The sequence below is a fragment of the Polypterus senegalus genome, chromosome 5 (genome assembly GCF_016835505.1).
Source record: "Polypterus senegalus isolate Bchr_013 chromosome 5, ASM1683550v1, whole genome shotgun sequence".
NCBI lineage: Eukaryota > Metazoa > Chordata > Cladistia > Polypteriformes > Polypteridae > Polypterus > Polypterus senegalus.
Window position 1 is genome coordinate 170,974,411 of NC_053158.1, and position 14,143 is coordinate 170,988,553.

The following is a 14,143-nucleotide window of genomic DNA, read 5'->3' on the forward strand; positions in this document are numbered from 1 at the left end:
TATGTGAAAATTGCATATAATTTTTGTCAGTTTTAACCTCTCTGTTTACAACCCAGCCGCATGGGATACACAAACCAGTGTGTTTCTTCATGCTGGTCCCAAGCCCGGATAAATGGGGAGGGTTACGTCAGGAAGGGCATCCAGTTTAAAATTTTGTCAGATCAACATGTGGACAACAATACAGGTTTCCATACTGGATTGGTCGAGTCCCAGGTTAACAATGACTGCCACCAGTACCGTTAGCCAACAGGGTGCCAACAGAAATTGGGCTACTGTTGGCCAAAGAAGAAGAGGGGGGAGACATGTCCGGAGGAAAGAGGAGAGAAGGAAGGCAAAGAGTGGAACTGGGGGTAGGAACTTAGATTGTTGGCAGTATGACTGGTGGGGGGTTGGGGGTGAAAGAGTTAGCCGATATGAAGTGTGTGCAAGAGACTAAGATGGAAGGGGAGTAAGGCCAGGTGGATCAGAGGTGGGTTCTAATTGTTTAATCATGGTATGGATGGGAGGAGAAATGGGGTAGGGATTATTCTGAAGGAACAGTATGTCAAGAGTGTTTTGGAAGTGAAAAGAGTGTCAGACAGAGTGTATAATTATTAGGCTGGAAACTGGAGGTGTGATGATGAATGTTGTTAGTGCATATGCCCCGCAAGTTGGGTGTGCGATGGATGAGAAAGAAGATTTCTGGAGTGATTTGGATGAAGTGATGGACAGTGTACCCAAGGGATAGACAGTAATGATAGGAACGGATTTCAATGGACATGTGGGTGAACAGTGGAGATGAGGAGGTGATGGGTAGGTATGGTGTCAAGGAGAGAATGAAGAAGGTCAGCTGATAATGGATTTTGATGAACATCACTGTAGTGAATATGCATTTTATGAAGAGGGAGAAACATTGGGAAAGTGTAGTTAGGCAGCATAGGATGGTGGTCTGTAGGATGACGTTGGGTGATCACGAAGAGGAGGAAAGTGGGGACAGAGCCAAGGATCAAATGGTGGAAGATGAAAAACGAAGACTACAAGGTTGAGTTTAGGGAGGAGGTAAGACAGGCACTGGGTGGCAATGAAGTTACCAGACAGCTGGCCAACTACAGCAAGTAGCCTGGCGTGACATCTGGACAGAGAAAGGAGGAAAAGGAAACCTGGTGGTGGAATAGGGAAGTACAGAAGAGTATATAGAGGAAGAGGATGGTGAAGAAGAAATGGGATAGTCAGAGAGATGGAGAAAGTAGACAAGAATACAAGGAGATAAGGCACAAGGTGAAGAAAGAGGTTGCAAAGCCTAAAGAAAAGGCGTATGGTGAGTTGCATGAGAGGCTGGACACTAAGGAGTGAGAAAGGCTGGACACTAAGGAGTGAGAAAAGGACCGATTGACTAGACAGAGGGACTGAGCTGGGAAAGATGTGCAGCAGGTTAGGGTCATAAAGGATAAGGATGGAAACATGCTCACAAGCAAGGAGGGAAGACGGAAAGAGTACTTTGAGAAGCTGATGAATGAAGAGAATGAGAGAGAAGGTTGGATGATGTGGAGATAGTGAATCAGGAAGTGCAATGGATCAGCAAGGAGGAAGTAAGGATAGCTATGAAGAAGATTAAGAATGGAAAGGTCATTGGTCCACATTACATACTTATGGAAGCATGGAGATGTTTAGGAGATATGGCAGTAAAGTTTTTAACCAGACTGTTTACTGGAATCTTGGAAAGTGAGAGGATGCCTGAGGAGTGGAGAAGAAGTGTACTAGTACCACTTTTTAAGAATAAACAGGATGTGCAGAGCTGTAGTAACTACAGGGGGATAACATTAATGAGCCACAGCATGAAGTTATGGGAAAGAGTAGTGGAAGCTCGTTTAAGAAGGGAGGTAATGATTAGTGAGCAGCAGTATGGTTTAATGCCAAGAAAGAGCACAACAGATGCAATGTTTGCTCTCAGGGTGTTGATGGAGAAGTACAGAGAAGGCCAAAAGGAGTTGCATTGTGTTTTTGTTGACCTGGAGAAAGCATATGACAGGGTATCACAAGAGGAGTTGTGGTATTGTATGAGGAAGTCGGGAGTGGTAGAGAAGTATGTAAGAGTTGTACAGGAGATGTACCAGGGAAGTGTGACAGTGGTAAGGTCTGCGGTAGGAGTGACGGATGCATTCAACGTGGAGATGGGATTAACATCAGGGATCAGGTCTGAGCCCTTTCTCATTTGCAATAGTGATGGACCGGTTGACAGATGAGATTAGACAGGAGTTCCCTTGGACTATGATGTTTGCTGATGATATTGTGATCTGTAGCCAGAGTAGCGAGCAGGTTGAGGAGACCCTGGAGAACTGGAGATATGTTCTAGATAGGAGAGGAATGAAGATAAGTAGGAACAAAACAGAATAAGTGTGTGAATGAGAGGAAGGTCAATGGAATGGTGAGGATGCAGGGAGTAGAGCTGGCGAAGGTGGAGGAGTTTAAATATTTGGGATCAACAGTACAAAGTAACGGGGATTGTGGAAGCGAGGTGAAAGAGACAGTGCCAGCAATGTGGAATGGGTGGAGAACAATGTCAGGAGTAATATGTGACAGACAGTTATTAGTAAGAGTGGAAGGGAAGATCTACAGGACAGTAGCGAGATGGTGTTATATGGGTTGAAGACGGGTGCACTGACTAGAATGCAGGAAACAGAGCTGGAGGTGGCAGAGTTAAAGATGCTAAGATTTGCATTGGGTATAACAAGGATGGACAAGATTAGAAATGAGTACATTAGAGGGTCGGCTCAGGTTGTACGTTTGGGATACAAAGTCAGAGAGGCAAGACTGCGTTGGTTTGGATATGGAGAGATGCTGTGTATATTGGGAAAAGGAAGTTAAAGATAGAGCTTCCAGGCAAGAGGAAGTCCTAAGGAAAGGTTTATGGATGTGGTGAGAAAGGACATGCAGGTGATAGGTTTGAAAGAGCAAGACGTAGAGGACAGGAAGATATGGAACAAGATTATCCGCTGTGGCAACCCCTAATGGGAGAAGCCGAAAGAAGAAGAAGAAACTCAGATTACAATTTTTCAGAGAGCACAGACTTACTTAGTACATTAAAAGATGAATGAAACTGCATGCTAAGTAGGCAACAAGAAACTGTAGTACTGAGATTCATCATGTCCTCTAAAAGAAAATTGTGTTTACAAAGCTTCACATTAAATGTCTACAGTTTTTATATATTTTAGATTCCAGCTAAAAGTCTGGCTTTGGTGTTACTTAATCAAGATAAGGCACAAAATGCAGCACAAACTTAAATTGTATATAAAGCTTGTAGCTGTTATTTCAACCATCAGTCTTGTAAATATCACTTATAATGAATAATCTCATTATATGAAGCATTGTTTTTTCTAGAAATGCCATCAATGTTCTGGTGCAGTATCTTGGTGATTGCTAATGTTACTTGTATGGAAGATTGGCGTGAGTGAGACAAGCGTTTAACAGACAAAAATTGGATTAAGAAGGAAAGACAGTAATTCTGATATACGTGTATTCTATTTTTTAAGAATGGAGACCCAAAACCAGGGTTGATGGATTTTGGCTTGACAGTAAATCAAATACTTATTTTCGAGGAAAATTAAACTGAACCAGAAGATAAAACAGTTATTTAAAAACACATGGTTCTTAACATATTCCAACTAGGGTGGCATCTCTTTCGTTCTAACACAAATTTTTGTCTTGTGAGGTGCACACTGAAAATTAATGCCTGTTTACTGCAGAAAAATAAGCATTTACATTTTTCCTTTTTTTATCCAAGCTATAAGTAATTTCATGCCTTGAATTTATTCATTATACACTTTTAATGGCTCATTGCACATGACACTCACATATACAGGAGGAAAGCCTATCTACCTTCTCAAAGAAAATAAGATAACAATCCTCTAATCCTCTCAAGGAAAAAGAAGCCACTTTCCTTTCTCTTTCATCCTCTTAAATATCCCTCTCAGTTAAGAAATTAACCTTCCTTCACCATATGATCCTTACGCAAATTATGCTCTCAATTCAAACCACCTTCTGTTAATTACTTGATGTTATCAGTATTAATCCATCTTTTCATACAGAACTGATGACTTGCTGGCAAGAAAAACAGAGCTAAAACTTCACATAAGTTGCTTAACAGAAAGTTAATCGGCTACCTTAAGCACCAGACAAGTAAGAGGATCAAAGAGCTATTGTATATCTTATCAGTTTCTACAAAAGGTCAGCTTCATGTTCACAAAAGACTTTAATTAAATACTTTTACAATGTTGCAGAAACGTTTAGAATGTGATAACCAAGCCAGCCTTCTCCTTGTTAATCCGACTCAAAATAAAGGAATATGCAGAACAATACTGGAAGTATACTTCAGAAAAGAACCACCTGAAGAAAATATCATAATACTGTAAACTATAGTAATTAAAAACATCTTCTTGATAGTGCAAGTGCAATTACTGAATGGTCAAGTACCTTGTTTCCAAAAGAAAAATGTAGACATAGACTCTTACTTAATATGAATACTCCAATGGTTATTCTAAATATTGTATTTTTTTGTAAAGTTTTTATCATACATTACATATTGCATTTTTTTCAGAAATATATATTGTGAATATTTCGAAATTAACCTCACAGCCTCATATACCACCTAAGCTTTACCTTTTTAAAAATGGGATCATTTTAAATGGTAGAAAATAATGTGTTTTATATGTTTTAAATATTAAGGATTGCGATTCAGTTGTTCAATGTTTCATGGCCTTTTTTTACTTCAGTTAAATTGAAAACATATTGGTCATACCTAATCAGAAAAAAATGCAAATTGCAGTTAAATTATTTTAACTGTAAAAAAGTATTTTGAGTATCCTTGCAGTGTACATAGTAAAACTGGAGATTTTAGTTACCATTTACATCACGTATATCTGTACATAATTTGATCTTTGGTTTGGGTGATGATTTTTGAGATGAGGGCTTTCAATCAATAAATGTGATTAGAATTTTTCACATTTAAGATATATTGTTCCAAAATTTACAAATATACATTTAAATCTCTGGTATGCTGATATTAACATTTTCACAATTAATTATGAAATATTTATGTAGAAACAAAACAAATACGATTAAGAAGTCAAATACTGATAAAAGTTCCACAGTAATTCACTTTGACAATAAATGTGCCTTTATAAATAGTGGATTTCATCTTTTTTTCTTTTCTTGCAAAGTTTCACTGCAGCTAAACATAGGTTTGTTATAGAGATGAACTATGAACCTGGACCAGTTATGATACAAGATGTGTGCAAACACAAAATTCACATTATTCTCTGGATATGAAAGAAAGAGAGACCTAAAGCACAGAGTTGAAAATTCAGCCCTCAAGCACACCTCTCAGTATGCAGGGAGAGCTAGCATTAGTTTGTAATAGGAGGGAAACAGTATTTTATTTAACGAAATTTCATGTTTCAAAAATATGATGATATGCATTGTGAATATATAAATGTGTATCAAAATAACACACAATCGGTTTATCTTAGCTCTAACAAACATGTCATCTTCTTAAATTACCTGTTTAAACAACAGAGAGGACAAACAACTTTATACATACATGAAGATGTTCTGGCCTTACTTCGACTGCGTGTCTGACAGTGCAGTAAACCTAACTAAGAATGGAGTCAGACAATGTCAAAATTGAAAATATCCCTTTGTCTTAAGTCTACTGTCTGAAAGTATCTTGGATATCATGTTAGAAAAGAAAATGGAGAAAAGTTAATAAGACAAAGACCATTTGTAAAAAATGTAAGAGCCCAGCATCTTTGACAAATCTAGTTCAAGGATAAAATAAATAACATTGTGTATTGATGTTCTTATTGTAAAGGACAAGAGACTGTTTTCTATCATTGACAAAAAGGGGTGTTTGCTGGTCATGAACATGCCAGAACCTAATTACAACATTCACTCACACCAGTACTTTAACTGCACTGTATTGCCGACCCTATGCAACAAAGCTACGATGAGCGAGAGGGAAATCCTAAAAGGAGTAGGGAGCATCTCAATAACGATCGAGAGCTGGGCCTCTAGGACAAACAAATTATATCATGATGCCATCACCAGCGCCTGGGAAAGGTTTACTCTGCTTTATCATGGCCTCTTTTTGAAAGTCACCGAGTTGCTGAAATGGCCGTTTTGGAGCAGGAGCTTGATGGGTCTAACAGCAAAATCTGTTCTTATTAAAAATATTGGTAACATGGATTTTGCTATCAGAGAGGCTGGGCTTTTGACCTCATGTCCTGCGTCAGTTATCTGCTTGGCTGAGTCAGATGGGACATACAGTAGCTTGTTCCTACTGGAGCTAAACAGCCAAAGCTCTGTTGCCACCAAACAAAAATTACTGAGCCTTCTCTCATATACACTGATATTCAATGTCATAATACAACAGAACAGCACACTGGAAAATGTTCGCTATCTTCAGCAAAAACCAGTAACAGCAGCAACCACTTGCCAGGTACAGAGATAAGGCGAAACACCCATGAAATTGGTATGCTGGATGGTACAGACATTAGTGAAGTCCAGTACTTGGTACAAATGCTTAAACCCATCAAGACAGCCACCACCGTGCTATGTGATGAACAAAAAACCCAAATGTTTCCCCCTCTGTGCCTAGAAGCACGTGAATGAGCAAAGCAAGGCACTAAACAAGGATTCAACCACTGTGGCCAACAAAACTGCACCATTCTGAAAGATGTACTATGATTTTCTTCTGGACATTACTTGATGAATGGAAGACTTTGAACATCTGGACTCCATGCCATGTTCAATTAGAAAGCAGTTACAGTGCAGCCAAGAATTTATTTACTCTGTGTATGTGTATCCATGCTCAGTAATCAAAATTTCATTTTGTAAAGTACTAGTAGTACTACTCACCACATCTGATATATAAGCAGACTAGTAACAGTTCAATGTGTTATATGTAAAAGAATATGATGCTAGTTACATTTTAAATGTTTGATCTCTTAAAACTTTTTTTTCGTTACCCCATCTTGCCTTTTTTTTTTTTAGTCTATTTGAGACTCAGTACATGATAACCATCATATAGTACATGGTGGAGAATCTCTACTATTCAGAGTTTGGCTCCTTTGGAGAATGAATCGCTGACAAGAGTCATAAGCGTTGTCCCCATTTTACTATTATTAGTAGTTTTTATTTTTTGCACAGTTCACAAGATGCACGTTGCTTAGATTTGGGATGAGAATGTGTATCCTTTTAATATTACTAGTAGATCTTTGACAAAGTTCCTAATGTATTAAAAGTAGTCAATATCATATCTTTAATAAAAGTTCAGGTCAGAACTTGCTTCAGGGAAATTAAAACCTGGAACACACTTTTTACAATTAAACTACAACAATACCAAAGTCATCCTAATGAGCACTAAATCTCAGCTTAACAAAACATTAGTTCTTTTTTTAACCTTATAATTGCATCAGAACGTCTTCTGTTAGGAATCTTCGTGTCATTTCTGATTACTCCCCTTATTATTACACATTAGTCACATTAAGAAATAGTTTTACTTTCACCTGTGTAACATATCCCATGTTTGATCGTTACTCTTTTTGTCTAATGCCAAAAATCTTGTCCACACTTTGACTGCGTCCAGCATCAACTACTGTAACTTCCTACTGGCAGGTGGTGCGCCTTCTAATCTTTTACCACAGCTCCAAGTTAGTTCCTCATACAGACCCACAACAATGGGCACAGAACACCCATTCTGCTCTATCTTCATTGGCCCCCTGTGTCTTACAGGATTGAATATAAAATTTCTCTTGCTAACTTATAAAGCTTTAAATGGCCTTGCACCAGACTACATCAATAACCCCCATTACTTTGCTTCTGTCATCTTGTTAAAGTCGACAAATTCTGGTAATTCTTGTTGCCTAAATAACCTGTGCTATATGGCTGACAGAGACAGAGGAATTTGACTTTCCATGGCATTCTAACCCTTCCTTCAGTTTACCCACTTTTCCCAAATACTCAGTATAATTTGTATCACAAATTAAATTATTTGTTCAGGGTTTTATGCAGTAGTTCCAATGTTTTTTTATTTTCATTCTGATTTATTATTTCTTACTCTAATTCAAAGCTTTGTGTTTCCTGTATTTTTATTTATTTACTGTTTAATGCAGATTTTATTTGTATCCAATGTTGTATATATCCTGATGTAAATTTTGAATTTCTGTGAAACACTTTTGAGCATGAAACCTTAAAGATTTAATCCTGATTTTATGGCTGGATTCTGGGTCAAAAGTATTCACACAATACATTACCAGCTTTGGACAGAATCATAGGCCACTAAAACACGTGTGTGTATGTATATATGATATATATATATGAGATAAATATATAATTTATTTATTTATTTAAATGCTAAATCCTAAAAACGCCTTAAAAAAAAATCTACCTCAAATAAGAAGTGCACAAAAAGATTTGTAGATTCTTCCATGAACAATTTCAAAATAAGGCGATGAAGAAAAGAGTGTACTGTACCGAACTCAACTAAACTCAAAACATTATATCTTAAATCAGTTTTACTTATTTAAAAATGATAGAAAATTAATGTTTGAGAACGTAACACTAAGCTCAGTTTTAAAAGAAAATAAAAGCACCCTGTGGACACAAAGAACAAGAAACTGAGAATCATTGTATGAAGATAATTAAGACATGACAGTATTTGTGCAAAACATCAGAAATATTAGCTCATGTTTGTTAAAAAGGTTAAAGTTGCTTTGTTTGCTTCAATCAACAATAAAGAAGAAGCACAAGGAGTAGAGGTCATTTTGAACAACTGTCATAAAATGCAGAAACTGCATGAAGCCACATACGTTGAATTGGTCAGTAATTAATTTCAGACAGGAAAAAAAAAAGTATCACTGAAATAAAATTTTAAAAACACAGGTGAAATTAAATTACAATTTAGTTAAAATCAGTAGTACTGCAGATGGGAGCCTACTTAAAGATTTAATTTGAAACTATGATAATGTATGGTAATCATGATTAATCAGATGCCCACTGGCAAATGAAACTTGCTTGGTATTTTGTCACCCGCATTTTGAAATGTATTCTCTCTATGCCAGTCTGACAGCATTTGACAGCTGGGGGATATAAAGCTACAGCTGCTCTCCTCTGTTGGATAACATCCTGTGAGAAAATGGTGCACATTCTCCTTGTACCCAAACCCCATAAATATTTGGCTTTACAAACATGTCACTAAAGTGGAGCAAGTGCCTTAAAAGAACAAAGTACAAGGAATAGGCTTGTTCCTGCAAGGTTTATAACCTGAATAAAATGTAATTTGCCATGGACCGTCTCTAACCTAATTTGCATAAACCACTATTAAAAAAAATCTTCCCAGGATGTGCCAATCAACACCACCTGATGCCTTGTGCTGCTTGCTGGTAAGAACTGACATATCACATTTCATAATTCACTTTTTCTGAAACAATATTACAAACATTATGGATAATTCCCTTTAAAATTTCCAGCCTTTTAATATACAACAAATAAAATATTTTAATGAAGAATGTACAATTCATTTGTATTAAGTTTGCAGATGTGGATAGAATAGTAACCAATATGTCCAAACTACAGATACTCTTTTGTTCTATGTGGTTGCATTTGCAGGTTATTTTAAAATCTGATCCAGGACTTTATATTTCACTAGCGTTAATTAAGCCCCCAAAACCCATCAGTGACTAAAGCTCATATCAAACACTTCCAGTTGTGCAGACACATATCAGTGTTTACAGACTCTCAAAAATGTATTTAGTTAAGGCATTCAATTAACCACTATAATAATATTTCTTTACAAAGACACATGCAATCCATATCGTAGCAGAAAAGAAACAGCTGCTACTCACCGGAAATCTCTGGGGAACCACAGCAGGCCTGGGCTGACTTTGTACAGGCATCAAGGGCACTGTGATGAGAGAAACACACTCATTAGGTACTTCTCTGCTTTAAAGACTTTAAGCAAAAGCTTGTCTGCATTATCATTTCACCTGAATTACATGCTGCTCTGAGAAGAAGAAAGCATGAAAAATTCTTAGAAATGTAATGTTATTTAATAAAGTAGTAAAAATTTTATTTATGCCAGTTTGCATATTATTGGAGAAAAATGTGACATAGAGTAAATAGTAATGCTGTTTAAGATGTCCTATGATACTAAGTGGCCATCTTTACCAAAATAAATTTTCAAAGTCAGTATCTGATGAAGTGCAATTTATCAAAAACATTATCAAACAAAAACTAACTATCCTCACCCAAGTTTCTAACATCCTTTTTATAATTGAGCTGTTTCATTCAGACAGATCAACATTGACAGAATATAAAAAAAATCTTAGTATTTTTTTTTCCTGGTACATGGCTGCAAAACTGCATTAACAAAATCTCATTGCAACAAAGCTTACGAATAAAAATATTACGTATGTAATTTAATCTGTCTTTCTGCAGATTACTTGCAATGTTATTATGCAGTAAAAATACTCAAGTCACTACATATATAGTAAGTTTGCAAAACATGATTTTTAATATAATTTTGCCAGTATTTTTGTTTGACTCTTTACTCAAAGTAGCTCACAAGAGAAAGAACTGATCGTTTTTTGTAACGATCTGTGGTATTTTCTCATTTTCTCATCTAAATATGAATAGTAATTGATTATTTCAGTTTAACAGGAGGACATCAGTGTCAGTAAGTTTCAGCATGTTTAATATACAATGAGCCTATTCTGTGTGTCTTGTTTTATAATTTATATACATTTTACAAAATCACATCTCGTTTGTGATTACAGCAATTTACTAATAATCTGAAAAAATTGTGTGTGTTTATCATGTAATAATTTAGTTAATACCTACAAACAGTTTAAAGATATCACACAAATTACAGGCTATAGGTAGTTCTGCAGTTAAACTAAAATATATTACCAAAAAAAAAAAAACACTGGCAGTCAACAACAAAGTGGCTTGGCCTCAACTCAGTAAGACAGCTGAATACTTGGTAGTACTGTGGCAGAAGCAGGTATTCAAGGACTGAAACCAACAAACTGTTATGCTCTTTTCAGTTGAATCAAAAAACAATCTTTACTATTATTGCATTTCCTTATTACTTTAGGCAATGCATGTTAAGTAAGCTGAAACTAAAATGTGCATTGCCAAAACTCCTCTTTAAAAAGGTGGTGTTATAATAAGAAATAGAAATATACCAATTATTTCCATTTGTGCTAAACAGGAAAAAGAAGATCATTCTTTGCATATTAAGATGCATAAAAGTTATAGCATAAAACAGTAAATCTTGAGTGCATGGGTGACTTTCACAATGCTGGTCCAAGACCAGAGCAGCCGACTTGGGAAAAATCAACCTCCAAATGCTTTATGAATTAATGTGTTTAAGAGGGAGAAAGCTGTCCATTTTACCATTAAATCACTCCACAAGCTAGCATCAAAAAATGTGAATAGGCAGATGTTCACATTGGAGGGGACGTGCAAAATGAAAAGTATAGAGTATCTAGAGTAATACAATATTGAAATTAGTGTAAGAAAAAAATAGATGTTCACTTACATTCTATTTTCAGTTATAGTATTCAAGTAAGATTTGACTGCCCTAGGGCTTAGGTGTAGTTGTTGCATGATGTCATTTGAATGAGTAAGTTGTTTTCTTCTTGTTTTTTGTTTTAATTCCAGATGTTCATAAAAGTGCAGATTCTCTGCTTCATAATAGTATAATAAATATGTCTGCCCTTTCCCTAAACACCAATACCTGCAGCATGTCGTCTTTGGTTTACCAGGTTAGCACACAGATCTTACTTAACCTTCTAAACTTAAAAGTCAAAAAGTTTTTTCATTAGGGAAAGATATGCCTGTCACTTCAGTGTCCTTACATTCTATTCAGTTTATTAGAAGAGGGTACAGAAATCCTGTTTAGAAATGCCACCTTATTGAATCAGCCTCACATAACAGAAAGGCAAGTGATTAGTACAGTCTGAAACCATCAGTGTCTACTATTGGAAGCAGGCGGCTGTTTTTAGGTGGTTGAATGAAGACTTATCCAGAGTGCAAAGAATGCAAGTCATACTCCACTTTGATGCTTTTGTGTGTAGCGGTATCCAAACTGAACCTAAACCTACTGCTTACAGTTGCATGTAATAACAGTTAAAGAGCCTGCAGTAGTGTAAGGCTGGGAAAACTACATCATACCCAGAAGCAAGGCACACAAAAATTAAGTGTCATTTCAGCATGTGAATAAGGTGGCTGGTTAGTAATATGAAGTTAGCCCTTTCATGGCTGGTTTGCGGTGTGTATTGCTGAGCTTTAGACATGACTAAACAAATTTTTTTTAGCAGCAAATAGTTGGTTGTTTGCAAGTTAATTTATTTAGGTGTTCTGGTTATGTATATAATTTTTAACGAAAGAGATCAAACATGCGGCTTATAACGTTTTTTTTTTTGGTAATAAAGACACAATATGTGTAGGTTATACAAGGCTGCACAGAATATTTGGCAAAATATGAAACCACATCCAAACTTTTTCCACCTTTAGCATGAAATTGCAAACTATACAAATGAGAAAGAAAAAGGGCAAGAAAATAAAATCAAAAACTTACAAAAACATGGCTGCATAAATATGCACACCCATAAGCTAATACTTCATTAATGCATCCCTCACCAACCATGTTTCACTGTGGGTAGAGTGTTCTTTTGGTGAAGTGCTGTCCTTTTTTTGCACCAAACTTACCTTGTGGAATTATGGTATCACCTTCTGCAGACCACAATACATTTTTCCCCACATGATTTTAGAGACTGGATGGATCTTTTTGTAAAAATCCAGCTGGGCTAGGATTTTTTTTTGTGAGAAAAGGTTTTTTGTCTTGCTGCCCTACCCCATAATTCTGACAAACGAAGAATGCAGGAGTGCCGTCACATGTAGGGAGCAATTAGTACTCATCAGAAAGTCCGGCAGCTCCTTTAATAGGCCTCTTAGCCACTTAGTAGTAGGCCTCTTAGCCACGTTCCTGACCAGTTTTCTGCAAGTCTTCTAACAAAAACTGGAGGAAGATCCTGCTCTTAGTAGTGTCACTGTTGAGCCATATTTTGTCCATTTGATGATGACTCTCTTTACTGCACATGGTATATGTGATGCATTGTACATTTTCATGTACACCTCTCCTGATCAAAACCTTATATGAGATCCTGTTCCTGTTTTGAAAGGATCTTTGCAGACCATGTCATCTGCAGAATGTAACAAGGAAGATATCAGTATAATCCTACAGGAATACCTGAACTTATTTGGAGTCAATTTAACTGATTTCAGTTTCATGTAAAATGAAATTCAAACCATTAATAAATCTACTTTCAAAAACTGAAATGTCAACAATATGTAATTGTTCATTCTCCTTGTTCAATAGCACCTCTCGCTGCTATTAAAGCAAAAAATGATAAAACAAGATTAGCATATTTCTCCTTGCAAAATTACTCAAGTACCACCAAGTTGCAGGGGAGTGAGAGTGGACATCACTTTTTAGGTCTCACCACAGATACTTTATAAGTTAAGGTCAGGACTGTGACTGGGCCATTCAAGAACATCAATATTCTATATTTTAAGACATCTGACTGTTGTTCTGGCAGTGGACTTTGGATCTTTCCATTCCAACTGTCAAACTTTGACCTCAGTTTAAGGTTTCTGGCAGAGAAGGAACAGGTTTGTTTCCAGGATCTGTCTGTATTGTGTAGCATTTATCTCCTCATCAATCCTGACCCAGCCGCCAGTTTCTGCTGCTGAAAAACATACTTACAAAACAATGCTACGGATACCATATTTTACAGTGTGGGATGCGCAGTATTAGATTTATGCCACACATACTGTACCAATTTGTGTTCATACCAAAAAAATGTATTTGTCACATGAGGCCACAAGACTTTCTGCCACATATCTGCATCATTTACAAAGGAATATTTTACAAATACTTTACAGGCAATGACATGGTTTTTGTTTCAGCCAGTGCTTTCTTCTTGCCACAATATGATAAAGGCCCTTTTGGTGCAATGCCTTGGGGAAGGCATGTTGAACAAGGAATATCCTCTGCAGTCACAGAAACCACTGTGAAATGTGCCTTATTCGGCAACTAAGTTTA

At 36.5% G+C, this 14,143-nt stretch overlaps 1 protein-coding gene across 1 annotated transcript in view; it reads right to left on the reverse strand.

Annotated features, from left to right (window-relative positions):
- LOC120529918 (RNA-binding protein 33-like) overlaps positions 1-14,143 on the reverse strand; it is a 230,208-nt gene that overhangs the window by 127,984 nt on the left and 88,081 nt on the right. Inside the window, exon 10 of the mRNA XM_039754123.1 lies at positions 9,879-9,937. Coding sequence (XP_039610057.1) covers positions 9,879-9,937 — 59 coding nt within the window. The remainder of the gene's footprint in view (positions 1-9,878; positions 9,938-14,143) is intronic.